Below are 27,992 nucleotides of genomic sequence, written 5' to 3'. Positions count from 1 at the left end.
AAAGCAGTTTCATTGGTAAATGTTTAATTCTGCTGTAGCAGAGAACACATTGAGGAGCGGACCGCAAACCACAATTACAACATCATACTTCTATTGTAATCACTTTTTAACTTAAAGATCTTCATATGAACTACAGAGCATTAAGGAGACTTCTATATTAAAACTAAAACCAAAAACACATTGACGGGAGCCATGCTTCAGAACCAAAGCTTTCCATGAGGAGTAGATTATAGGAATATTACAATATATCAGGACTCATCAGGAGCCTTTCTTCAGAACACAACCGCCTCTAACTCGCCATGAGAAATAATATCAGACCGTCGGAGGAAAAAAGGAGCGGACAGACCCCCTTCAGAGCCCACGTCCCCCCTAACCCGAACCCTCCCCCGGGGAACAATCGGAACATCTGGAGTCACGACCGCAGCTGGAGTCACGACCGCAGCTGGAGTCACGACTCTCAGCTGGAGTCACGACTCTCAGCTGGAGTCACGACTCTCAGCTGGAGTCACGACTCTCAGCTGGAGTCACGACTCTCAGCTGGAGTCACGACTCTCAGCTGGAGTCACGACTCTCAGCTGGAGTCACGACCGCAGCTGGAGTCACGACTCTCAGCTGGAGTCACGACTCTCAGCTGGAGTCACGACTCTCAGCTGGAGTCACGACCACAGCTGGAGTCACGACCCAGCTGGAGTCACGACCACAGCTGGAGTCACGACCACAGCTGGAGTCACGACCACAGCTGGAGTCACGACTCAGCTGGAGTCACGACCACAGCTGGAGTCACGACTCAGCTGGAGTCACGACCGCAGCTAGAGTCACGACCACAGCTGGAGTCACGACCGCAGCTGGAGTCACGACCGCAGCTGGATTCACGACTCTCAGCTGCACAAAAACTCAATAAAATAACTCCTGAAAGGATAAGAAACAGTAACTGATGAGTGACAGGAAGGGCTCAGCACACACTTCCCAGACGTTATCCAACGCTCAACCAGCTTTAATAGACTGAGGAGGCTCAGAACCCCTCGAAGTCCTTCTTGTCCTTCTTGCCTTCGCCCTCCAGGCTGTCCGTGCCCTCGCTGTTGTCCCGGCGACGCTTGCGCTGGTTGCGCACGCTGAAGCGCGGGTTCATCTGGGGCAGGGGGTCCATGCAAAGGACCTTGTGGATCTGACGGAAGGCCAGGAGACGCAGCGCGAACTGGAAGAGAGCAGCACACGTCTGAGCTCCTCTAGAACACCTGGAGTCAGTAGAGCTCCTCTAGAACACCTGGAGTCAGTAGAGCTCCTCTAGAACACCTGGAGTCAGTAGAGCTCCTCTAGAACACCTGGAGTCAGTAGAGCTCCTCTAGAACACCTGGAGTCAGTAGAGCTCCTCTAGAACACCTGGAGTCAGTAGAGCTCCTCTAGAACACCTGGAGTCAGTAGAGCTCCTCTAGAACACCTGGAGTCAGTAGAGCTCCTCTAGAACACCTGGAGTCAGTAGAGCTCCTCTAGAACACCTGGAGTCAGTAGAGCTCCTCTAGAACACCTGCAGTCAGTAGAGCTCCTCTAGAACACCTGGAGTCAGTAGAGCTCCTCTAGAACACCTGGAGTCAGTAGAGCTCCTCTAGAACACCTGGAGTCAGTAGAGCTCCTCTAGAACACCTGCAGTCAGTAAAGCTCCTCTAGAACACCTGCAGTCAGTAGAGCTCCTCTAGGACATCTGGAGTCAGTAGAGCTCCTCTAGAACACCTGGAGTCAGTAGAGCTCCTCTAGAACACCTGGAGTCAGTAGAGCTCCTCTAGAACACCTGCAGTCAGTAGAGCTCTAGAACACCTGGAGTCAGTAGAGCTCCTCTAGAACACCTGGAGTCAGTAGAGCTCCTCTAGAACACCTGCAGTCAGTAGAGCTCCTCTAGAACACCTGCAGTCAGTAGAGCTCCTCTAGAACACCTGGAGTCAGTAGAGCTCCTCTAGGACACCTGGAGTCAGTAGAGCTCCTCTAGAACACCTGCAGTCAGTAGAGCTCCTCTAGGACATCTGGAGTCATTAGAGCTCCTCTAGAACACCTGGAGTCAGTAGAGCTCCTCTAGGACACCTGGAGTCAGTAGAGCTCCTCTAGAACACCTGCAGTCAGTAGAGCTCCTCTAGAACACCTGCAGTCAGTAGAGCTCCTCTAGGACATCTGGAGTCAGTAGAGCTCCTCTAGAACACCTGCAGTCAGTAGAGCTCTAGAACACCTGGAGTCAGTAGAGCTCCTCTAGAACACCTGCAGTCAGTAGAGCTCTAGAACACCTGGAGTCAGTAGAGCTCCTCTAGAACACCTGGAGTCAGTAGAGCTCCTCTAGAACACCTGCAGTCAGTAGAGCTCCTCTAGAACACCTGGAGTCAGTAGAGCTCCTCTAGAACACCTGGAGTCAGTAGAGCTCCTCTAGAACACCTGGAGTCAGTAGAGCTCCTCTAGAACACCTGGAGTCAGTCGAGCTCCTCTAGAACACCTGGAGTCAGTAGAGCTCCTCTAGAACACCTGGAGTCAGTAGAGCTCCTCTAGAACACCTGGAGTCAGTAGAGCTCCTCTAGAACACCTGGAGTCAGTAGAGCTCCTCTAGAACACCTGGAGTCAGTAGAGCTCCTCTAGAACACCTGCAGTCAGTAGAGCTCCTCTAGAACACCTGCAGTCAGTAGAGCTCCTCTAGAACACCTGGAGGAGGTGGAGGGGGGTACCTGGGCGCTGGAGGTGATGTCCTCCCGGTGCTGCTCCTGCATGGAGGTCAGCGTGTCGCTGGGGTTCTTCTCACACGGGTCCAGGAGACCAGGACCCCCTGTAGGACACCATCATTACACCACCCGCATCGCTACACCACCCACATCGTTACACCACCGGCATCGCTACACCACCGGCATCGCTACACCACCCGCATTATTACACGTTAACCACCCTCATCGTTACACCACCCGCATTATTACACGTTACACCACCCGGACCGTTACACCACCCGCATCATTGCACGTTACACCCCCGCATCATTACACCACCCACATCGTTACACCCCCGCATCATTACACCACCCACATCGTTACACCCCGCATCATTACACCACCCACATCATTACACCACCCACATCGTTACACCCCCGCATCATTACACCACCCACATCGTTACACCCCCGCATCATTACACCACCCACATTGTTACACCCCCGCATCATTACACCACCCACATTGTTACACCCCCGCATCATTACACCACCCACATCGTTACACCCCCGCATCATTACACCACCCACATTGTTACACCCCCGCATCATTACACCACCCACATCGTTACACCCCCGCATCATTACACCACCCATATCGTTACACCCCCGCAACATTACACAAACCTCAATACAGCACCCTAGAGAGAGGGTCTTGGACCTACCAGGAGGGTCTAGGACCTACCAGGGTGGTCTAGGACCTACCAGGAGGGTCTAGGACCTACCAGGAGGGTCTAGAGGGTCTAGGACCTACCAGGGTGGTCTAGGACCTACCAGGAGGGTCTAGGACCTACCAGGAGGGTCTAGAGGGTCTAGGACCTACCAGGGTGGTCTAGGACCTACCAGGACGGTCTAGGACCTAACAGGAAGGTCTAGACCTTCCAGGAGGGTCTAGAGCAGGGGTTCTCAAAGTTTTGACAACTGAGGGCCAATTTAGGAACCCAAAATTTGACTGAGGGCCGCCAAAGGAAAAAAAATGTTGGCGGGAAACGCCGTCAGCATCCCAGTGGTGAAAAAAAACATTGCACCCGCACCGTGGACCTCTGGGAGTGAGGTCAAGTGAGGTCTAAATCATGAAACTGAGGTTCACCCTTTCAAAGTAATGTACAGCCGGATTAAAACTAAAAAATGTAAAAGGATTTAATTGAAAGCTAGAGAGAGTCGAATTTTCTCTTTATATTTATTTATATTTGTTTGAATAAATTTTTTTTTTTTTATAACTTACATAATTATGTATGTCATTGCGGGCCGCCAGGAATGATTCCGCGGGCCGCCATTGGCCCGCGGGCCGCACTTTGAGAACCAATGGTCTAGAGGGTCTAGGACCTACCAGGAGGGTCTAGACCTAGCAGGGGGGTCTAGGACCTACCAGGGGGTCTAGGACCTACCAGGAGGGTCTAGGACCTACCAGGAGGGTCTAGGACCAACCAGGGGGGTCTAGGACCTACCAGGAGGGTCTAGAGGGTCTAGGACCAACTAGGGGGGCTAGGACCTGCCAGGAGGGTCTAGAGGGTCTAGGACCTACCAGGGTGGTCTAGGACCTACCAGGAGGGTCTAGGACCTGCCAGGAGGGTCTAGAGGGTCTAGGACCTACCAGGAGGGTCTAGGACCTGCCAGGAGGGTCTAGGACCTACCAGGGGGTCTAGGACCTGCCAGGAGGGTCTAGAGGGTCTAGGACCTACCAGACAGGAGGATCCCGGAGGAGATGCACTCGAACACGCGGCGCAGGGCGTCCCCGGGGCTCAGCGGGCCGGAGGCGCTGCTGATGGCCTTCTCCACCAGGAGCTCCATGGCCTGGAGGAGGAGGAAGACACCGTCAGCCACCGCCCAGACCTCCGTCATCAGAGGGTGGAGGACCCCCCAGAGCTCAGGGCCCCCCCTACCATCACTAACCCTCACCCTACCATCACTAACCCTCACCCTACCATCACTAACCCTCACCCTACCATCACTAACCCTCACCCTACCATCACTAACCCTCACCCTACCATCACTAACCCTCACCCTACCATCACTAACCCTCACCCTACCATCACTAACCCTCACCCTACCATCACTAACCCTCACCCTACCATCACTAACCCTCACCCTACCATCACTAACCCTCACCCTACCATCACTAACCCTCACCCTACCATCACGAACCCTCACCCTACCATCACTAACCCTCACCCTACCATCACTAACCCTCACCCTACCATCACTAACCCTCACCCTACCATCACTAACCCTCACCCTACCATCACTAACCCTCACCCTACCATCACTAACCCTGTCCCTACCATCACTAACCCTCACCCTACCATCACTAACCCTCACCCTACCATCACTAACCCTCACCCTACCATCACTAACCCTCACCCTACTAACACTAACCCTCACCCTACCATCACTAACCCTCACCCTACCATCACTAACCCTCACCCTACCATCACTAACCCTCACCCTACCATCACGAACCCTCACCCTACCATCACTAACCCTCACCCTACCATCACTAACCCTCACCCTACCATCACTAACCCTCACCCTACCATCACTAACCCTCACCCTACCATCACTAACCCTCACCCTACCATCACTAACCCTCACCCTACCATCACTAACCCTCACCCTACCATCACTAACCCTCACCCTACCATCACTAACCCTCACCCTACCATCACTAACCCTCACCCTACCATCACTAACCCTCACCCTACCATCACTAACCCTCACCCTACCATCACGAACCCTCACCCTACCATCACGAACCCTCACCCTACCATCACTAACCCTCACCCTACCATCACTAACCCTCACCCTACCATCACTAACCCTCACCCTACCATCACTAACCCTCACCCTACCATCACTAACCCTCACCCTACCATCACTAACCCTCACCCTACCATCACGAACCCTCACCCTACCATCACTAACCCTCACCCTACCATCACTAACCCTCACCCTACCATAACTAACCCTGTCCCTACCATAACTAACCCTGTCCCTACCATAACTAACGCATTCACAAGAAGACCCAAAACAACTAACTGGTGAGCCCCAGGGTCTAGGGCTGTAACACTCAAACAATATGAGGGAAGGTTTTGTTTTCATCATTCTAGTTCACACGCTAAACAGTGGGATGTTATTTGATCAGTGTCCTTTGTGGTACTGGGATTGATTACGAGTTGGTTACTGGGATGCATTAAGAGATGTTTCTAGAGCGGCTACCTACAGAGGTGGAGGAGCAGTGAGGAGGTGTAAGGAGAACAGAGGAGCAGTGAGGAGGTGTAAGGAGAACAGAGGAGCAGTGAGGAGGTGTAAGGAGAACAGAGGAGCACAGAGGAGGTGTAAGGAGAACAGGGGAGCTCTGAGGAGGTGTAAGGAGAACAGAGGAGCTCTGAGGAGGTGTAAGGAGAACAGAGGAGCTCTGAGGAGGTGTAAGGAGAACAGAGGAGCTCTGAGGAGGTGTAAGGAGAACAGGGGAGCTCTGAGGAGGTGTAAGGAGAACAGAGGAGCACAGAGTACCAGTGAGGAGCAGTGAGGAGGTGTAAGGAGAACAGAGGAGCACAGAGGAGGTGTAAGGAGAACAGGGGAGCTCTGAGGAGGTGTAAGGAGAACAGAGGAGCACAGAGGAGGTGTAAGGAGAACAGAGGAGCTCTGAGGAGGTGTAAGGAGAACAGAGGAGCTCTGAGGAGGTGTAAGGAGAACAGAGGAGCACAGAGGTGCACTGAGTACCAGTGAGGAGGTGTAAGGAGAACAGAGGAGCTGCCAGGAGCACTCACCCAGCCGGGGAAGGAGGCCCAGGTGGGGACCCTCTGGCAGAGGTCCCTCAGGATCCGGATGATGATGACGCAGGACTGGAGGCCATTGGCTCTAGCCTTTTGATGCAGTACACAGTTAGTTCAGGCCAGTGAGGCGTGCACACTCACACACACACTCTCACACACTCTCACACACACACACACACACTACTGGTATCAGAGCTGCTCAGCTGGTTTTAGAGTAACTAGTAAAGAGTTTACTAGTGTACATTCAGCCACCAGTCTCAGCACCATGGCACCTTGTCGTTAGTATCAGTTCAAAGTTTGCAAGATGTTGAAGGAGGACGATGCCTTCCTTGGCATCTTCTAAACTCTGACCACAGGTTGACCCAGGAGCTCCCAGGGCCACACTGGGGGGACCTGGGGGAGGATAGGGGCCGGGGGGGGGGGGGCAGAGGGGCACTCTGCCTGAGGTCTAGCACCCAGTGATGCCCGGCAGACTGACCCCTGCGCTCCCCCAGTCCCTATCCTACCATCGTCACAGTACAGACATGAACCTTATCCATGAGACTCATCATCCTGCAGCCTTATGGAGTCACAGCAGCTACAATACGGCCTACCGATGGCGGGGGGAGACAAGGATGCCAGTCATGTTGTAATGCAGCGGTTCACTGGAATGGTGTGAAGACCTTAACTTGTCATGTTTAAAAAAAACTTTAAAAAAAAGTTGGCATCCTTGAATATATCGTCTTAGAATAAAGTAATTTTGGGGGGTTTCAATCGCAGTGTTTAAAATGAAAAAGACCAAAATGTAAAGAATGAAAGGCGGACCTCATCACATAAGGCTACAACAAGGAAGTAAAGGAAGCTCCAACCTGGAACCACTTGGCGTGACGCAGGGCTGCCAGAGCCGAGAGGCATTTGTGCCCGTCCAGGTGTGCTGGGTCGCTCCCCGTCTCTACAACACGGATCCAATTGTCAAGAGGAGGAGGAAGAGGAGGAGGAGGAAGGGTGTTTGACCAGGTCCAGAACAAACATGATGAAACACTTTGCCACACATACCAAAGAATCCCTGAGTCTGATCAGTGTCTGGTGCACCTAGCATGGCACTAACCCCGGTTTAACTAACCCATCACATCTCTCGTGGTACTAACACCGGTTTAACTAACCCATCACATGTCTCGTGGTACTAACACCGGTCTAACTAACCCATCACATCTCTCGTGGTACTAACACCGGTTTAACTAACCCATCACATGTCTCGTGGTACTAACCCCGGTCTAACTAACCCATCACATGTCTCGTGGTACTAACCCCACTTTAACTAACCTATCACATGTCTCGTGGTACTAACCGCTGTTTAACTAACCCATCACATGTCTCGTGGTACTAACCCCGTTTTAACTAACCCATCACATGTCTAGTGGTACTAACCCACACATGTCTCGTGGTACTAACCGCGGTTTAACTAACCCATCACATGTCTCATGGTACTAACCCATCAAATGTCTCGTGGTACTAACCCCGGTCTAACTAACCCATCACATGTCTCATGGTACTAACCCCGGTTTAACTAACCCATCACATGTCTAGTGGTACTAACCCATCACATGTCTCGTGGTACTAACCCCGGTCTTACTAACCAATCACATGTCTAGTGGTACTAACCCCTCACATGTCTCGTGGTACTAACCCCGGTCTAACTAACCCATCAAATGTCTCGTGGTACTAACCCCGGTCTTACTAACCCATCACATGTCTCGTGGTACTAACCCCGGTCTAACTAACCCATCAGATGTATAGTGGTACTTAGCCCGGTCTAACTAACTCATCACATGTTACCAACCCTAACCCACCAGGTCTTGGTAGTACTAACCCCCCATGTCTGGTATCCCTAACCCGTTGCAGGTTGGGGGTGATGGTGTGTGTGGGAGCAGCAGGTGTGTGACGGTAGGTGTGGCAAAGTGTTCTGAGGGGTGATTGGGGGGACCTTGGTCAGAAACCCTTCCGGAGACACTGGGAGTCACTAAGGTTTGTTTGAGAGGCTTTAGGCTGGACTAGGAGACACGAGGCAGCGATGCGTGCTGGAAAGGAAAGAACACTTTAAGGCCCCAGAAGGCGCAGGGTCAGGAGGTCGCTGCATGCACACCCAGTCAGTCGTCAACACGTCAGACCCCCTCCTTCACAACCCCTCGCCCTGATCACCTGATGGCCCGTCTTAGCCCACCTGATCCTAGCCGGACACGGTGCATTGTAAGCAGGGCTCTCAGTGTTTGGAAAAAGGGGGTGATTTTGGGAGCCGTTTCTGATTGAGGCCTGATTAGTGAGAGGTTGTGTTGAGACTGAGGGAGTGCTCTGAGCGCGTCCAGCGGTCGGACAACGAGCTACGTTCGTTTCCTGCGGAGGCGCGACCCCGGCTCCTTGCATCCTAAGTGGAGTCCTAAATTGAGAAAATGGCGCACAATTCAAACTTTGCCACAAAGTACAATCAAAGAAACTTTGCAGTTAATCGTGAAGTTGGAGTTTCACACCAGGTTCTCAAGTTAAGACGGCCTCTGGACTCCACCGGAGCGTCTGTGGACGTCTAGAAGCAGCTGAGATGCATTAGCACTACGAGGAAACCCAATCCCAGGAGGTCTACACTGACACAATGCAGACACTGATCATGCTTGGTTTCAGGAGAGCATTTAAGAGATCAATTATAGAGCGGGGCCCTAAGGCAGTCACTGCTGGCACTGTTCAAACTGCACATTCTACGTCTCATTGAATAGGTAGAAATAGACGTTCAATAAGGATAGCTTCAGGGTTCCTGAGTGGAGTGTAGTCGGTGCATATCAATGCTTTTAGTAATCACACCTGCAAACTCGCGATAGAGACGAGAAGATAAGTTCACGGAACATCAAATGTGCTAAACCAGCGTTTCTCATCCTTCTTTTAAACTGCCTTTGATACCGCAGTACTGCAAACAAGATGTCAGAGCCTGCAGTGACCTGTTCTAGGTGAGGCTCCTGGGAGACGATGAGGAGCCCTCCTCGCCCACCAGCATGCCTCTACAGGGGTTTAGAGGTCATAGCCCGTCCACCACTCTACCCACGTGCTGGTTCAGTCCAGGAGTAATGATGATACGCTCCCAACAGACACCATCAGGGTGGAGGATGTGGTCAGGATCTCATAATAGAACAACCACTGGTTCAAAATGGATCAAACTTTTCTGCCAGCGTGGTGAATTTCAGCGAAAGGCGACGAGTTTGCAGGTATGATGAAGAAAGGGACTCCAGAAGAAGGTCCAGACGCTCGGAGCCTACGAACATCACCCTCTGAGGGCCTCCGGGAAGCTTCTCGTTGTCTACAGTAAGAGCCTGACGCACGCATGAGAAGAAACTAGAGGAGATAAAATGGCTGAAATGTGACGTGCCACCAGGGAGCTGCTCTTAAGAGTCTGATTCAATACATTGACCCATTAGATCAGATTGATTTTAATATATAAATAGAGATAGAGATAGAGATATATTGATAGATATAGAGCAGGGGAGAGAGAGACGGGGGGTGTAGAGAGAGAAGAGGGAGGGACGGGGGTGTAGAGGGAAGCGGGAGAGACTGCAGGGACGTCTCCAACCTCCGTCCTGGACTCCGTCCTCTCTGATGACGGGCGACGTCAGGGTGATGGTCACTTGCATCTTCGGCTCTGAACAGGAAGTGAGGATGATGGCGGCTTCCTCGACGGAACCCTTCACCTCGTACTTCTCTGGCGTCACCACCTGCAGAACCGCAACGACAGGCTCAGGATACGTCATTCCCCCGCACACGAGCAGCAACAGTTCTCACAGTCCGCCATCGACAGAGTCAGGAGAGTTGGGCCTCAAGACTATGAGCCCACTGTCGCCTGTCTGAAGGAGGAGACCTTTGACCTCTGCAGCGGGTCGCCCACGAGTTCCCCCCCCTAGCAGCTGGTGCACCTTCACCTCAACACAAAGGGACCTCGCACCCCTCTGGGATCGGCCTGTGGTTTGCCCCAACTCAAGCAGATGAACTCTTTAAAGCAGGAGTACCGTGAGCTGCGCCGGCAGGTGCTCCACGATACGGCTCAGCAGGCGCTGGGTGGGCCTCTCCCAGCACAGCAGCACCAGGTTCACCTTCTGGTCCCCGCGCAGGAGCAGCCCCTTAGCCAAGACGTCCACCCTCATCACCCCCTTCAGGGCCCTGCGCACACGCACACACACACACACACACACACACACACACACACACACACACACACACACACACACACACGTTGTGTTTCTGATGCCCATAGTTAACCTCTATAAGAGTACTTCACAGTAACCCTGTAACACAGTGAAGACTCACCTGTCTTTGGGCGAGTCCATCTTCTCCTGGCTCTTCTCCTGGCTCTTCTCCTGGCTCTTCTCCTGGCTCTTCTCCTGGCTCTTCTCCTGGCTCTTCTCCTGGCTCTTCTCCTGGCTCTTCTCCTGGCTCTTCTCCTGGCTCTTCTCCTGGCTCTTCTCCTGGCTCTTCTCCGGGTTCACCTCCTTGTCCTGGTCCGTGATGATGTCAGACACCAGCTTCAGGGCGCGCTCTGTGATGGAGACGATCTTCTGGATGGCCTGCAGCTCGTCCTCCGAGGGGTAGATGGCGGCGTGCTTCGTCATCACGTAGCGGTCGTCAGAGGAGTCTGGCCGCCGGGGGGGCTGCAGGAGGCAGCACTCATCAATACCACACTAGATCAATAGATCACGATCAATACCACACTAGATCAATAGATCACGATCAATACCACACTAGATCAATAGATCACGATCAATACCACACTAGATCAATACCACACTAGATCAATAGATCACGATCAATACCACACTAGATCAATAGATCAAGATCAATACCACACTAGATCAATTGATCACGATAAATACCACACTAGATCAATAGATCACGATCAATACCACACTAGATCAATAGATCAAGATCAATACCACACTAGATCAATTGATCACGATCAATACCACACTAGATCAATAGATCACGATCAATACCACACTAGATCAATAGATCACGATCAATACCACACTAGATCAATAGATCACGATCAATACCACACTAGATCAATAGATCACGATCAATACCACACTAGATCAATACCACACTAGATCAATAGATCACGATCAATACCACACTAGATCAATAGATCACGATCAATACCACACTAGATCAATAGATCAAGATCAATACCACACTAGATCAATTGATCACGATCAATACCACACTAGATCAATAGATCACGATCAATACCACGAGATCAATAGATCACGATCAATACCACACTAGATCAATAGATCACGATCAATACCACACTAGATCAATAGATCACGATCAATACCACACTAGATCAATAGATCACGATCAATACCACACTAGATCAATACCACACTAGATCAATAGATCACGATCAATACCACACTAGATCAATAGATCAAGATCAATACCACACTAGATCAATTGATCACGATCAATACCACACTAGATCAATAGATCAAGATCAATACCACACTAGATCAATACCACACTAGATCAATTGATCACGATCAATACCACACTAGATCAATAGATCACGATCAATACCACGAGATCAATAGATCACGATCAATACCACACTAGATCAATTGATCACGATCAATACCACACTAGATCAATAGATCACGATCAATACCACACTAGATCAATACCACACTAGATCAATTGATCACGATCAATACCACACTAGATCAATAGATCACGATCAATACCACGAGATCAATAGATCACGATCAATACCACACTACATCAATAGATCACGATCAATACCACACTAGATCAATAGATCACGATCAATACCACACTAGATCAATAGATCACGATCAATACCACACTAGATCAATAGATCACGATCAATACCACACTAGATCAATTGATCACGATCAATACCACACTAGATCAATAGATCAAGATCAATACCACACTAGATCAATTGATCACGATCAATACCACACTAGATCAATAGATCAAGATCAATACCACACTAGATCAATAGATCACGATCAATACCACGAGATCAATAGATCACGATCAATACCACACTAGATCAATACCACACTAGATCATTAGAACACGATCAATACCACACTAGATCAATAGATCACGATCAATACCACAGTAGATCAATAGATCAAGATCAATACCACACTAGATCAATAGATCACGATCAATACCACACAAGATCACGATCAATACCACACTAGATCAATACCACACTAGATCAATAGATCAAGATCAATACCACACTAGATCACGATCAATACCACACTAGATCAATACCACACTAGATCAATAGATCAATACCACACTAGATCAATATAACCTGATCAATACCACACTAGATCAATAGAACCTGATCAATACCACACTAGATCAAGGTCGAGGCTCACTGAGGCAGTGGGGTCAAGGCTCTTTAAGGCAGTGGGGTCGAGGCTCACTGAGGTCGAGGCTCACTGAGGCAGTGGGGTCGAGGCTCTTTAAGGCAGTGGGGTCGAGGCTCACTGAGGCAGTGAGGTCGAGGCTCACTGAGGCAGTGAGGTCGAGGCTCTTTAAGGCAGTGGGGTCGAGGCTCACTGAGTGAGGTCGAAGCTCACTGAGGCAGTGAGGTCGAGGCTCACTGAGGCAGTGGGGTCGAGGCTCTTTAAGGCAGTGGGGTCGAGGCTCTTTAAGGCAGTGGGGTCGAGGCTCACTGAGGCAGTGAGGTCGAGGCTCACTGAGGCAGTGAGGTCGAGGCTCACTGAGGCAGTGAGGTCGAGGCTCTTTAAGGCAGTGGGGTCGAGGCTCACTGACCTCGAGGCTCACTGAGGCAGTGAGGTCGAGGCTCACTGAGGCAGTGAGGTCGAGGCTCATTGAGGCAGTGAGGTCGAGGCTCACTGAGGCAGCGAGGTCGAAGCTCTTTAAGGCAGTGAGGTCGAGGCTCACTGAGGCAGCGGGGTCGAGGCTCTTTAAGGCAGTGGGGTCGAGGCTCTTTAAGGCAGTGGGGTCGAGGCTCACTGAGGCAGTGAGGTCGAGGCTCACTGAGGCAGTGAGGTCGAGGCTCACTGAGGCAGCGAGGTCGAGGCTCACTGAGGCAGCGGGGTCGAGGCTCACTGAGGCAGCGGGGTCGAGGCTCACTGAGGCAGCGAGGTCGAGGCTCACTGAGGCAGCGAGGTCGAGGCTCACTGAGGCAGCGAGGTCGAGGCTCACTGAGGCAGCGAGGTCGAGGCTCACTGAGGCAGCGAGGTCGAGGCTCACTGAGGCAGCGAGGTCGAGGCTCACTGAGGCAGCGAGGTCGAGGCTCACTGAGGCAGTGTGGTCGAGGCTCACTGAGGCAGCGGGGTCGAGGCTCACTGAGGCAGTGAGGTCGAGGCGGGCGTACCATTGGCCCCAGAGGCTGAGGGCCTGGCATGCCGGGGCGGACCCCCAGCAGCCCGGGGGGCCCGGGAGGTCCCTGCAGGTAGCCGCCGTCGGGCAGGCGGCGCCGGTCGTCCCAGTGGTGCTGCTCCTCCTCCATGCGCCTCCAGTACATGTCCTCCTCGTACCTCCTGGGAGAACCACAGCTGGATCAGTACACTGGGAGGCTGACCCTCCACCACCACCATCCACCTCCACCCAGACACACCTCCACCCAGACCCACCTCCACCCAGACCCACCTCCACCCAGAGACACCCCCTCCCAGACCCACCTCCACCCAGACCCACCTCCACCCAGACCCACCTCCACCCAGAGACACCTCCACCCAGAGACACCCCCTCCCAGACCCACCTCCACCCAGACCCACCTCCACCCAGAGACACCCCCTCCCAGACCCACCTCCACCCAGAGACACCTCCACCCAGAGACACCCCCTCCCAGACCCACCTCCACCCAGAGACACCTCCACCCAGAGACACCCCCTCCCAGACCCACCTCCACCCAGAGACACCTCCTCCCAGACCCACCTCCACCCAGACCCAACTCCACCCAGACCCACCTCCACCCAGAGACACCTCCTCCCAGACCCACCTCCTCCCAGACCCACCTCCATCCAGAGACACCTCCACCCAGAGACACCTCCTCCCAGACCCACCTCCACCCAGACCCACCTCCTCCCAGACACACCTCCTCCCAGACCCACCTCCACCCAGCCCCACCCCCTCCAGGCAGTATCCCCACCTCATCTCCATCCTCCAGCGCTCTTCCTCCTCACGCCTCCTCCAGTACTCCTCCTTCTGCATCTGCTTCCTCATCTTCTCCTCCTGGACCTTGCGGGCGCGGATGCTTGGCTTCACCTCCACCTGGAGTTCAGGGTTCACCTTTTTCTAGAAACACAAGACACCGGGTCAGCCCCTGCCCCCAGAGCTCCTGGTCCGTCTCCTCCTGGTTCTCCTCACCTTGTACTGCAGCCGGTGGCGCCGGCCCTTCAGGTGCATCTCCTTGGCGTTGGGGTCGTTGAAGCTGCACTCACACAGCTTGCAGTGGAAGCGGATGACTTTACCCTCATCGTTACGGACCTGAGAGGAGGCACAGGGTTACGCTCTACAGCCCCACTGGTCTGACAACAAGACGCACGACTCTACCCGGGAGTCATCCCTGGGATTGGGAACGGGAATATTTGTTGAATGTAAAATGTGTGCGGGGGACAGCTCTGAGGTGTGCGGGGGACAGCTCTGAGGTGTGCGGGGGACAGCTCTCAGGTGTGCGGGGGACAGCTCTCAGGTGTGCGGGGGACAGCTCTCAGGTGTGCGGGGGACAGCTCTGAGGTGTGCGGGGGACAGCTCTGAGGTGTGCGGGGGACAGCTCTCAGGTGTGCGGGGGACAGCTCTCAGGTGTGCGGGGGACAGCTCTCAGGTGTGCGGGGGACAGCTCTCAGGTGTGCGGGGGACAGCTCTCAGGTGTGCGGGGGACAGCTCTCAGGTGTGCGGGGGACAGCTCTCAGGTGTGTGGGGCACAGCTCTCAGGTACCTCCTCCACATAGTCGTGTCCCACGGGCTGCACCTCGCTCTGCAGCGCGGCCAGCGCGGCCAGGGACTCTGCCACCTCGCTCTTGGGCTCGCTGGAGGGCGCGGCGGCGGCGGCGGGGGGCCGGGCCACCGGCGCCCGGGGCTCCTCTGCCTTCGCCGTGGTCTGCAGCTTGTTGCCCCCTGAAACAGACGGACGTGGTGACTCCGGCCCCCGCTCACAGGCTGCTCTCTGGGTAAAGATCCAAACATCATCTCACCAACGAAGTGGATCTTGGGCGTGGCGACCTTCTTCACGGCGGCGGCGGAGCTGGGCGCCTTGCCTGCCGCTCCGCTCACCATGGCCACGGGCTTCAGGTAGGGGGCGCTGGAGGAGGCCTGGGCGGAGGCGGCGGGCAGGCTGGAGGTGGAGGTCTTGGTGGAGGAGGGGGCGGTGCTGGTCTGAGGCACCACGCTGGGCTCTGTCGAGGGGATGGGCTTCCCCAGTTTGGTGTGGAGCTTCACCACCTGGTGGGAACCAATCACAGGTCAGCAAGGGGCTAGGAGACCAGCAGGGGGCTAGGGGACAGGGGCTAAGAGACAGGGGGCTAAGAGACAGGGGGCTAAGAGACCAGCAGGGGGCTAGGAGACAGGAGGCTAGGAGACCAGCAGGGGGCTAGAAGACCAGCAGGGGGCTAGGAGACAGGGGGCTAGGAGACCAGCAGGGGGCTAGGAGACAGGGGGCTAGGAGACCAGCAGGGGGCTAGGAGACCAGCAGGGGGCTAGGAGACCAGCAGGGGGCTAGGAGACAGGGGGCTAGGAGACAGGGGGCTAGGAAACAGGGGGCTAGGAGACCAGCAGGGGGCTAGGAGACAGGAGGCTAGGAGACCAGCAGGCGGCTAGAAGACCAGCAGGGGGCTAGGAGACAGGGGGCTAGGAGACAGGGGGCTAGGAGACAGGGGGCTAGGAAACAGGGGGCTAGGAGACCAGCAGGGGGCTAGGAGACCAGCAGGGGGCTAGGAGACCAGCAGGGGGCTAGGAGAGAGGCTAGGAGACAGGGGGCTAGGAGACAGGGGGCTAGGAGACGGGGGGCTAGGAGACGGGGGGCTAGGAGACGGGGGGCTAGGAGACGGGGGGCTAGGAGACAGGGGGCTAGGAGAGGGGTTAGGATGGTTAACATTACCTTCTGGTGCTTGGCCCCGCGGAGGTGCGCAGCGTAAGCGTCCGCCCCGGTGCAGGACACGTCACACAGCTCGCAGCGCAGCTGGTTCTGGGTGCCCCGGGCCGCGCCCGCCGCGCCCCCCGCCGCCGAGGCGGAGCTCTGGGACGCCTTCAGCGCCGCCTCCTTCTTCTTGTGCTTCTGGCCCTCCAGGTGCTCCTTGTACGTCTGTCAGAACACAGCCTGCTGGTGAGCCTTCGTACTATCTAACCCCTGATGACCCGTCTCACCCCCTGATGACCCGTCTCACCCCCTAATGACCCGTCTCACCCCCTAATGACCCGTCTCACCCCCTAATGACCCGTCTCACCCCCTAATGACCCGTCTCACCCCCTAATGACCTGTCTAACCCCCTAATGACCCATCTCACCCCCTCATTGACCCGTTTAACCCCCCTAATGACCCGTCTCACCCCCTAATGACCCGTCTCACCCCCTAATGACCCGCCTCACCCCCTAATGACCCGTCTCACCCCCTAATGACCCGTCTCACCCCCTAATGACCCGTCTCACCCCCTAATGACCTGTCTCACCCCCTAATGACCTGTCTAACCCCCTAATGACCCATCTCACCCCCTCATTGACCCGTTTAACCCCCCTAATGACCTGTCTCTGTACTGTCTAACCCCTACCTGCTCCTTAATGACCTGTCTCTGTCCTGTCTAACCCCTACCTGCTCCTTAATGACCCGTCTCTGTACTGTCTAACCCCTACCTGCTCCTTAATGACCCGTCTCTGTACTGTCTAACCCCTACCTGCTCCTTAATGACCCGTCTCTGTACTGTCTAACCCCTACCTGCTCCTTAATGACCTGTCTCTGTCCTGTCTAACCCCTACCTGCTCCTTAATGACCTGTCTCTGTACTGTCTAACCCCTACCTGCTCCTTAATAACCCGTCTCTGTCCTGTCTAACCCCTACCTGCTCCTTAATGACCCGTCTCTGTACTGTCTAACCCCTACCTGCTCCTTACTGACCTGTCTCTGTACTGTCTAACCCCTACCTGCTCCTTAATGACCCGTCTCTGTACTGTCTAACCCAGGGGTGCCCAACCTTTTTTGACCCAAGATCTACTTTTCAAGTAGCCAACCTCCCGAGATCTACCAGCCTAGTGTCAACATTGCAAACCTACCTTCAAGCGGGGGGGTTTCATTCCGTCTGCGCACGGCACCTTCTCAACAATAATCAATAATCTTCCTCCCACTCAGGGTGAAAATGGTAGGTCTTAAGGCCGATACATGCTCTGTTTTAGACGTAACGCGTAAGCACGTAAGATACATAACCCCCCCTTGCGCGGTAAAATATCCCCCCTTACGTGCTTAAGTGCGTCGCCCAAAATTCCTGACTATGCGACTAAAACACTACGGCCCTACGCAGCTCGCAAAGACTGTGATTGGCCAGCTAACCACATCCTTTCAGGAGTCTCACATTTCCGGTTTTACAGCAACCTTAACATCGTTCAGAGTGTGGAAAAAGACCGCTAACCTAAACTTAGCTACTGCTACTCTCGTCGAAAATACTGGAAGTGCATAAATATAAACAAGCCAGCGATTTCCACTTCCACGCCCACAGATTCGTTCTTTGCTCCCCCTACTGTTCTGGCGGAGAATCCCCTTACAACACGCGCAATCCTTAAGGAACCTTAAAGGAACCGTAAATCAAAACTTGTCTAAAACAAGTCCCTTGCGTAAATTACGTGCTTACGTCTCTGCGTCTAAAACGACCCTAAATCGGCCTTTAGCTCGTTTCCCCTCAGCCATGCCAACGTTTAGGAGTGTGTAACTACTGTTGACGGCTTTCAACTGCTGTTGACAGCGCATGCGCTACCGCGCGTATATGTCCCGCGCAAATGTTATTTTATTTAAAAAAAAATAATAATAATTCTTCTTCATCCCTCGCGGTCGACTTGGGATCTGTCGGCGGTCAACTGGTAGACCGCGATCGACTGGTTGGGCACCCCTGGTCTAACCCCTACCTGCTCCTTAATGACCCGTCTCTGTACTGTCTAACCCCTACCTGCTCCTTAATGACCCGTCTCTGTACTGCCTAACCCCTACCTGCTCCTTAATGACCTGTCTCTGTACTGTCTAACCCCTACCTGCTCCTTAACGACCTGTCTCTGTACTGTCTAACCCCTACCTGCTCCTTAATGACCCGTCTCTGTACTGTCTAACCCCTACCTGCTCCTTAATGACCTGTCTCTGTACTGTCTAACCCCTACCTGCTCCTTAATGACCTGTCTCTGTACTGTCTAACCCCTACCTGCTCCTTAATGACCCGTCTCTGTACTGTCTAACCCCTACCTGCTCCTTAATGACCCGTCTCTGTACTGCCTAACCCCTACCTGCTCCTTAATGACCCGTCTCTGTACTGTCTAACCCCTACCTGCTCCTTAATGACCTGTCCTTACTGTCTAACCCCTACCTGCTCCTTAATGACCTGTCTTACTGTCTAACCCCTACCTGCTCCTTAATGACCTGTCTCTGTACTGTCTAACCCCTACCTGCTCCTTAATGACCCGTCTCTGTACTGCCTAACCCCTACCTGCTCCTTAATGACCTGTCTCTGTACTGTCTAACCCCTACCTGCTCCTTAATGACCTGTCTCTGTACTGTCTAACCCCTACCTGCTCCTTAATGACCTGTCCTTACTGTCTAACCCCTACCTGCTCCTTAATGACCTGTCACTGTACTGTCTAACCCCTACCTGCTCCTTAATGACCTGTCTCTGTACTGTCTAACCCCTACCTGCTCCTTAATGACCTGTCTCTGCACTGTCTAACCCCTACCTGCTCCTCAATGACCTGTCCCTGTACTGTCTAACCCCTACCTGCTCCTTAATGACCCGTCTCTGTACTGTCTAACCCCTACCTGCTCCTTAATGACCCATCTCTGTACTGTCTAACTCCTACCTGCTCCTTAATGACCTGTCTCTGTACTGTCTAACCCCTACCTGCTCCTTAATGACCTGTCACTGTACTGTCTAACCCCTACCTACTCCTTAATGACCTGTCTCTGTACTGTCTAACCCCTACCTGCTCCTTAATGACCCATCTCTGTACTGTCTAACCCCTACCTGCTCCTTAATGACCTGTCACTGTACTGTCTAACCCCTACCTACTCCTTAATGATCTGTCTCTGTACTGTCTAACCCCTACCTGCTCCTTAATGACCTGTCTCTGTACTGTCTAACCCCTACCTGCTCCTTAATGACCTGTCCTTACTGTCTAACCCCTACCTGCTCCTTAATGACCTGTCTCTGTACTGTCTAACCCCTACCTGCTCCTTAATGACCTGTCTCTGTACTGTCTAACCCCTACCTGCTCCTTAATGACCTGTCCTTACTGTCTAACCCCTACCTGCTCCTTAATGACCCGTCTCTGTACTGTCTAACCCCTACCTGCTCCTTAATGACCCGTCTCTGTACTGTCTAACCCCTACCTGCTCCTTAATGACCCGTCTCTGTACTGTCTATCCCCTACCTGCTCCTTAATGACCTGTCTCTGTACTGTCTAACCCCTACCTGCTCCTTAATGACCTGTCTCTGTACTGTCTAACCCCTACCTGCTCCTTAATGACCCGTCTCTGTACTGTCTAACCCCTACCTGCTCCTTAATGACCTGTCTCTGTACTGTCTAACCCCTACCTGCTCCTTAATGACCCGTCTCTGTACTGTCTAACCCCTACCTGCTCCTTAATGACCTGTCTCTGTACTGTCTAACCCCTACCTGCTCCTTAATGACCCATCTCTGTACTGTCTAACCCCTACCTGCTCCTTAATGACCCGTCTCTGTACTGTCTAACCCCTACCTGCTCCTTAATGACCCGTCTCTGTACTGTCTAACCCCTACCTGCTCCTTAATGACCTGTCTCTGTACTGTCTAACCCCTACCTGCTCCTTAATGACCCGTCTCTGTACCGTCTAACCCCTACCTGCTCCTTAATGACCTGTCTCTGTACCGTCTAACCCCTACCTGCTCCTTAATGACCTGTCTCTGTACTGTCTAACCCCTACCTGCTCCTTAATGACCCGTCTCTGTACTGTCTAACCCCTACCTGCTCCTTAATGACCTGTCTCTGTACTGTCTAACCCCTACCTGCTCCTTAATGACCCGTCTCTGTACCGTCTAACCCCTACCTGCTCCTTAATGACCCGTCTCTGTACTGTCTAACCCCTACTGACCTGCGGGCCAGCACAGCTGATCTTGCACACGTCGCAGTAGTGGATCTGCGGGGGCTTGGGGGGGGGCTTGGGCCGCAGCTGCTTGCTCTGGAAGGGGGGGGGCTTCTTGGTGAAGGTGCTGCCGGTCCAGGCGGCCGTCGCCGCCACCGCCGCCACCGCCTGCTTCTGCTGCTGCTGCTGCTGCTGCTGGTAGTAGCTGGACGCCGCCGAGTAGATGGCCGCCTCGTAGCCTGAGTAGGAGGTCCCTGAGGGGGGGGGGCATCCGCATCATCATCAGGGCCAGAGGAGGGGCTGGGTGGTGCTGTAGGTGGTGTAGGTGGTGCTACGGTCTTACCAGAGTAGGTGACGGCGTTGGTGCTGTAGGTGGGGCTCTGGGAGTAGGCGGGCACCACGGTGGCGGGGGGGCCGGGCTGGACGGTGGAGGCCACGGGGTAGATGGAGAAGGTGGAGGTGGCCGGGCTGGGGGCGGCCGGCTTGATGGCGGTCACCTGGCGGGTCTGAGTGTAGGGGGTGACCCCCTGGGTGTAGGGGGTGACCCCCTGGGTGTACAGCGGCTTGGGCGCTGCAGGAGACACAGGGGGCCGTCAGCGGGTACAGGTGTGTTGGGAGGGGGGTACAGGTGTGTTAGGAGGGGGGTACAGGTGTGTTAGGAGGGGGGTACAGGTGTGTTAGGAGGGGGGTACAGGTGTGTTAGGAGGGGGGGGGTACAGGTGTGTTAGGAGGGGGGGGGTACAGGTGTGTTAGGAGGGGGGTACAGGTGTGTTAGGAGGGGGGGGGTACAGGTGTGTTAGGAGGGGGGTACAGGTGTGTTAGGAGGGGGGGGGTACAGGTGTGTTAGGAGGGGGGTACAGGTGTGTTAGGAGGGGGGGGGTACAGGTGTGTTAGGAGGGGGGTACAGGTGTGTTAGGAGGGGGGTACAGGTGTGTTAGGAGGGGGGGGTACAGGTGTGTTGGGGGGGGGGGTACAGGTGTGTTGGGGGGGGGGTACAGGTGTGTTAGGAGGGGGGTACAGGTGTGTTAGGAGGGGGGGGGTACAGGTGTGTTAGGAGGGGGGGGGTACAGGTGTGTTAGGAGGGGGTGGTACAGGTGTGTTGGGAGGGGGGGGGTACAGGTGTGTTAGGAGGGGGGGGGTACAGGTGTGTTGTACACTCCCTGGAACCGATTTTGACAGTATCTGCATATTTTGTTGAAGATTTAATAGCTTTTGAACGTTAATTATTAGGCCTAAGTAGGTTGAAGTTCCTTAGTTTTTCCCCGTGAAAGCGAACAGCTGTTGCTCCGTTCCAAATCAGCTGTTCTCTGTCATCTCAGCCCTTACGGGAGCTTTTCAATTCATCCTGGAACGTGCATCTTTTCAGGGAATTTGTACAATAAATCCATAACAAACACCGAATATTGATTGTCTTATGTGTCCATATTATATCTAGGGCTGCAACTAACGATTACTTTAATAATCGATTAATTTGTCGATTATTTTTTCGATTAATCGATGAATCGGATAAAAAAAAGAAACATTTGGAATTGCAGCATCTTTATTCAAAAACTGAACATTACTTCAAATTCACAGTGCAGACTGAAGTGTAAAAACACCAGGTTATTGCTCCAATGTCCCGGAACTATTAAAAGTAATATTAAATAATAAAAAAAATGTAAAAACATAACTGGGATAACACAAAAAAAAACATACAATGTATGATATACTTTTATATGTACATAAGGGATGTCCATGGTTAACCGGTCGAACCTATTGATACCATTTTCGAGACTCCTTGAAATAGAACTTTTAATATTGCTTTAATTGCTGATAAGATGATAGTTCAAGATAGGACATTAAACAGGTCATAATTAATTCTATCTTTACTATCTATTTTATATTACTGGGAAAACAAGTTTTCACCAAAATCTCAATTATTATTATTTATTTTTTTCTGTTGCATTTGAACGCATCAATCATATTTCTGAGCCGACCTGAACACATCACATTTGACACTGTTTGTGACCATTGGTCAGTTTTTTTTTTAAGCTAACTATCTCTATATCCTGCCGATTTTAACATGGATTTAAAAACTGCATTACTATTTTTAACTGACGGGACTTTCTACACCGTCCGGTTGTGTGATTACTGCCGCTGCTTTGAATGACTGTTGATGCACGCGGTGCCGACTCCGAGCCCGTCTGCACAACGTCTGCAGCAGCAGCAGCTGACAGAGTTTTCGGTTGGACTAGACGGATACTGAGTTGAAGGAGTTTTTTTAACCCAAAGACAGTGAAGATAGAACACTTTTATGTAGGCCTACAGTCCAGTTTTAAGATATGACCAAAATACAAGCTGTGGTCGCTCACACTAAAGCTCGCTGTGGGCGTGCATGAACCATGAACCAACCTGTCGGCGGCTGGCTGTAAACAGTGCTGCGCCTATGAGTAACTTATTAATCGCGCGACACAACGAATCGACGACCAAATTCGTTGCCAACGCATTTAGTAATCGATTTTTATCGATTTTATCGATTCGTTGTTGCAGCCCTAATTATATCCATTATATTGACCGGGTATTCCCAAGGCGCTCACGCTCTGCAGCAAGCCAGTCACAGTTGATTGGCGCAGCGCTGTACAGCAAACGTAAACAAACAACTAAGCTAAAGGTTAGCATTTCGCTAAGTATTACTTTTCCTCCAGAGATCCCGCTAATGTTGTGTTATAAAGTAAAGGGAAACAAGATATCTATTCTTCCTCCACCTCTCTCACTTCTCTGCTTGGTGTCGCTGACGCTTATAGTTTGCCTCCCTCGCTCTGGTAACGTCTCGTACGTGAAAAAATAAATAAAAAAACGAAGCTCAGAATACTGATTTAAGCTTTGAATACTAATTTTCCGAACGAGTATTCGAATAATTCGGGCCAGCCCTAGTTAGGAGGGGGGGTACAGGTGTGTTAGGAGGGGGGTACAGGTGTGTTAGGAGGGGGGTACAGGTGTGTTAGGAGGGGGGTACAGGTGTGGTGCGTTGGGGGGTCACCTGTCTGGTAGTAGGATTCTGCGGCTGTCTGCTGCGGCGCCGCCACTGCTGCCGTGGCAACGGGCTGCTGGTAGTACTGCTTACTGTCGTAGGCCACCGCGGGGGCCGTGGAGCGCACGTAGGAGTAGGAGTCCTACACACACACACACGTTGACCACATCAGCCGATCCCTGTATGGCTGCAGTAGCACGTGACCTATATTCTCATCTTAACAGTTAACATGAGCAGGTGACCTCTGACCCTAGCCGTGTTGCAGAGGACCTCTGACCCTAGCTGTGCTGCAGGTGACCTCTGACCCTAGCTGTGCTGCAGGTGACCTCTGACCCTAGCTGTGCTGCAGGTGACCCCTGACCCTAGCTGTGCTGCAGGTGACCCCTGACCCTAGCTGTGCTGCAGGTGTTCGTGACCTCTGACCCTAGCTGTGCTGCAGGTGTTCGTGACCTCTGACCCTAGCTGTGCTGCAGGTGTTCGTGACCTCTGACCCTAGCTGTGCTGCAGGTGTTCGTGACCTCTGACCCTAACTGTGCTGCAGGTGTTTGTGACCTCTGACCCTAGCTGTGTGCAGGTGTTTGTGACCTCTGACCCTAGCTGTGCTGCAGAGGACCTCTGACCCTAGCTGTGTTGCAGGTGACCTCTGACCCTAGCTGTGCTGCAGGTGACCTCTGACCCTAGCTGTGCTGCAGGTGACCTCTGACCCTAGCTGTGCTGCAGATGACCTCTGACCCTAGCTGTGCTGCAGGTGACCTCTGACCCTAGCTGTGCTGCAGGTGACCTCTGACCCTAGCTGTGCTGCAGGTGTTGGTGACCCCTGACCCTAGCTGTGTTGCAGATGACCTCTGACCCTAGCTGTGCTGCAGGTGTTCGTGACCTCTGACCCTAGCTGTGCTGCAGGTGTTGGTGACCCCTGACCCTGGGTTCACCTGGTAGTTCTGGGAGGTGACGGGGGGCGGCGGGGGGGGCACCTCCGCCTGCCGCTGGGCGTAGCCGTAGTCCGTGGCGGCGTGGGCGGGCTGGTAGCTCCCGTAGGCGGCGGCGCTGGCTGCCACGGCGACCGGGGCGGGCCGGGCTACGGCCACGGCCCCGGCGGTGGGGGCGTAGGCGGCCGCCACGGTGTGGGCTGCCACCGGGGCCTGGTGCACCGTGTAGCTCGCCACCGTGGACGGGTGGGTGTAGGCCACGCCCCCGCCCGGCTGCTGGCTGAAAGTTGCAGAGTTGGTATTCGTCTTTTTTACGGGCAGTGTCCCCCCATCCTTCCCCTCTTCTCTTTCCTCTCTTCTCATCTTTCCTCTATCCTCAACCCCTGCTTCTCTTAGATCCAAAAACGATCTTCCAATAAGCAGCTAGTCCTTCAGTTACATGCTCCAACTATCATCCAGTTTCCTTCTCTGGCGATCCATCCACCGGTTAAAACCAATTTTAATGTTTTAGAAATGAAAAGCTACAAGTGCTGCAGCACAGGAGCTATACTGAATGTAGCGATGGAGCACTTTAGTGGTCTGACCGACTGATGGACCGACCGACGGACCGAGGTAACCATGAGTCCACATACAGGGGAGCCCACATCGGTCCACGCTGGCCTCAACTGGCCTCTACTGCCTACTGTGGCCTCTACTGTGTACGTGGCCTCTACTGTGTACAGTAATCCCTATATGCTAGATACAATATCTGCCAAAATGTCGGTTCAGCTAGATGCCACAAAATTGTACACTACACCTTTCAAGAATGAAGTAACCCCTTCCCCAGATCTGATGCGTGAGATGGTGACAGGGGAACATACTGATGGACGGATCTTTTATTCATAACCAATGTGGAGAGGACAGCAGCTCAGAATAAAGCATTTGAATATAAAGAGTGGCCAATTAGGGATAGGAGAAACATAAACAACAAAAAATAATAATAATAATAATAATTAACATTTAAAACAATAATAATAAAGATTCATCCCCCGAACCTTTTAAACGAACGGTTCTCACCTGTACTGCGCAGCCGCGCCGTGCGTGAAGCCGAAGTAGTTGCCGGTGGCCATCTTGGCCTCTTCACCGAGCCGGCTGGGCACTGCGGGAGACGACAGGCTCAATGCTAAGCTACACGCTAAGCTAGACGCTATGGGAACGAGCTAAGCTCCCGTTAGCATCAGGCTACATCCATCGGAGACACCTTTATATGCAGCCAGGAATCATGGTGGCAGTTCTTCCACCCTCACTGATATTACATGATAATAATACTGCAGATACATACCATAGGTGAACGACACCACGGGACATATGGGGATCATTGGTCCTTTTCTCGTTTCAGTCCGTCTCTCTTCGGCAGCAGGTTTATCTACTGGCGTCGCACTCGGATATGTGGTGTGCGCGCATGCGCAGACTGCATTGGCGCATTGTTATTGTAGTTTTCTTGATGCACAGCTCGCGTACATTCACCCAGATGGTCTGGACCTTATTATTGTATTATTATATACATTTTTGTATCATTACTTCAGGAATATCACACGAGAGGGATTGTTGTTGTACTGAATATTAGCACGGCTGCGATTCGGTCGTAGGTACCAGGCCGTAGGCCGAGTGCCGAAGATAATCACAGAGACAGGCTGGTCTGGAGACAGGCTGGTCTGGAGACAGACAGGCTGGTTTTGAGACAGGCTGGTCTAGAGACAGGTTGGTCTGCAGACCAACATCAGAGTTCTTAACAGATGTGAGGCAGCTCTATTCAGCCCAATGTAGTGAATCACTTCATGCATCCATTCCCATTGCAAATCAACGTTAGTAAAGTGTGTTTAATCGTTGAAATCCCTGACTAAATAGAATAATAGAGGCGTTGGTAGGATTAAAACACTTTAATGAAGGAGTCCGTGTTTGTGTGCCTCGACGTCACGCAAAGGACAAGACTTGAGTTTCAAAGGGAGAAGAAGGTTCCACATTTAAAATTAAAATGATTTTGGGTTCACATTGTTCGTAAAACATCTTCACCTATAGAAATATGAAACAAAGAAGAAAGAAGTCTGGACAGGATCTACCTCAGGCCTATTCAACTAGCGGCCCTCGGGCCAAATGCGGCCCCTCTTAATCTTTTTCTGGCCCGCAAGAGGTTGCATCCAAAAAAAATAAAGGAGAAACATGCAAATCAGGTTTCTGTGTGTAACCGGTGATACTAGCCAGTATTAGTACTCCACAATCAGGAACTGGCATCACTTATTCTGACATTGTTTGGCTCAACCGATACGTGTGAGTCTAGCTTTTCTCATATGAATGCCATCAGAACAAGGGCACGTTGCTGCATGACCTATGAAAAGCTGCATGAGTGTCTCAGGATGAGCCAAACTAGGCAAACAAAGCAGTGCAATCTTTCTCACTGACTCACTGGCTCAAAATGTCTCATATGTACAGTAGTTCTGTTTTGTGATGATTCAAACAACATTGTTTAATTCTAAATACGTGTCCAAAATATGTGAGAACAAAATCTTTTATAATGATATGATTAAAAGTGAAGAAGGAAGGAATGCGTCTGACAAGTTTATTCCATGTAGTAGTACTAAATATATGAAGTTAACACTACTTTAAGTACAATTTATTTGTAGCGATTCAGTCAGTAGTTTTACTCTGTTTGGCCCATGAATCCCCAGTGGTTTTCCTTTTCGGCCCACTTGTAAAGGAGGTTGAATAGCCCTGACTACGCTATGGCACAGAGATAGAGCTACCACAAGGTGGTGCTCTAGCACCAAGAGAGAGAAAGACACAGGGTGTTCATATACAATATAGTCATTTGGAATTTATTGTTTTTTTACACTTTTGTTTCTGATAAGTCGTTCTTTATTTGAATTGTTAAATTATACCAGACGGTCAAATAATATAGAACCTGTAAGCTGTCCATCTTTCCTTGAAATCCCTCTTTCCTCCCACTCTCTCCCTCCCTCCCTCCCTCCCGTCCTCTTTCTCTCTGCCTACCTCTCGCTCTCTGTCTGTCTTTCTTCCTCCTTCTTTTGAATTTTAAATCCTGCATTCTGGCGAATCATTTGCACTAATTTCTTAAAAATGTGTGGAAACCTCTTTGATTATGTAAAAGAATGACAAAGACCAGTTGGTTCTTCTGCCAGCGTGGTCTCACTCACACAGGGATGAGATGTTCTGTATTTTAGAT

The 27,992-nt window shown here is 52.3% G+C and overlaps 1 protein-coding gene and 1 long non-coding RNA gene across 8 annotated transcripts; both read right to left on the bottom strand.

The window, feature by feature from the left end:
* Nucleotides 1–7: 7 nt before the first annotated feature.
* On the bottom strand, nucleotides 8–26,252 carry zfr (zinc finger RNA binding protein). Of its 7 annotated transcripts, XM_060064988.1 has the most exons (22): nucleotides 26,094–26,252; nucleotides 25,829–25,910; nucleotides 24,776–25,052; nucleotides 23,856–23,988; nucleotides 21,180–21,407; nucleotides 20,846–21,090; nucleotides 16,631–16,834; nucleotides 15,729–15,975; nucleotides 15,473–15,651; nucleotides 14,902–15,021; nucleotides 14,684–14,829; nucleotides 13,907–14,072; nucleotides 10,828–11,168; nucleotides 10,530–10,680; nucleotides 10,097–10,238; nucleotides 7,356–7,438; nucleotides 6,502–6,597; nucleotides 4,414–4,525; nucleotides 2,700–2,797; nucleotides 788–1,195; nucleotides 570–607; nucleotides 8–454 (listed from the first exon to the last, which is right to left on the bottom strand). In XM_060064988.1, the coding sequence occupies exons 1-20, from the start codon at nucleotides 26,128–26,130 to the stop codon at nucleotides 1,013–1,015; spliced, it is 3,270 nt and encodes a 1,089-aa protein (XP_059920971.1). In that variant the 5' UTR covers nucleotides 26,131–26,252; the 3' UTR covers nucleotides 8–454; nucleotides 570–607; nucleotides 788–1,012. The 7 variants fall into 7 exon arrangements, with proteins under 7 accessions (XP_059920971.1, XP_059920972.1, XP_059920970.1 ...); XM_060064989.1 differs by lacking the exon at nucleotides 570–607 and having other exon boundaries at nucleotides 8–456; nucleotides 770–1,195; XM_060064987.1 differs by lacking the exon at nucleotides 570–607 and having other exon boundaries at nucleotides 8–456.
* On the bottom strand, nucleotides 2,809–4,405 carry LOC132467600 (uncharacterized). The gene is made up of 3 exons (XR_009528036.1): nucleotides 4,097–4,405; nucleotides 3,292–3,550; nucleotides 2,809–2,914 (listed from the first exon to the last, which is right to left on the bottom strand). It is a non-coding gene; the product is annotated as an uncharacterized LOC132467600 (long non-coding RNA).
* Nucleotides 26,253–27,992: the final 1,740 nt, after the last annotated feature.

This window comes from Gadus macrocephalus, chromosome 11 (genome assembly GCF_031168955.1).
Source record: "Gadus macrocephalus chromosome 11, ASM3116895v1".
Taxonomy (NCBI): domain Eukaryota; kingdom Metazoa; phylum Chordata; class Actinopteri; order Gadiformes; family Gadidae; genus Gadus; species Gadus macrocephalus.
This window is presented reverse-complemented; position numbering and strand designations above follow the sequence as displayed.

What these genes read in the sequence shown, in the direction of transcription:
- zfr (XM_060064985.1), bottom strand. Translation starts at nt 26,130, where the DNA reads ATGATCCCCATATGTCCCGTGGTGTCGTTCACCTATG. An exon ending in GCCACCGGCTGCAGTACAAG is followed by an intron (nt 14,830 to 14,901) that starts GTGAGGAGAACC and finishes TTGTGTTTCTAG; the next exon opens with AAAAAGGTGAACCCTGAACT. An exon ending in ACCTGCCGGCGCAGCTCACG is followed by an intron (nt 10,239 to 10,529) that starts GTACTCCTGCTT and finishes GCGGTTCTGCAG; the next exon opens with GTGGTGACGCCAGAGAAGTA.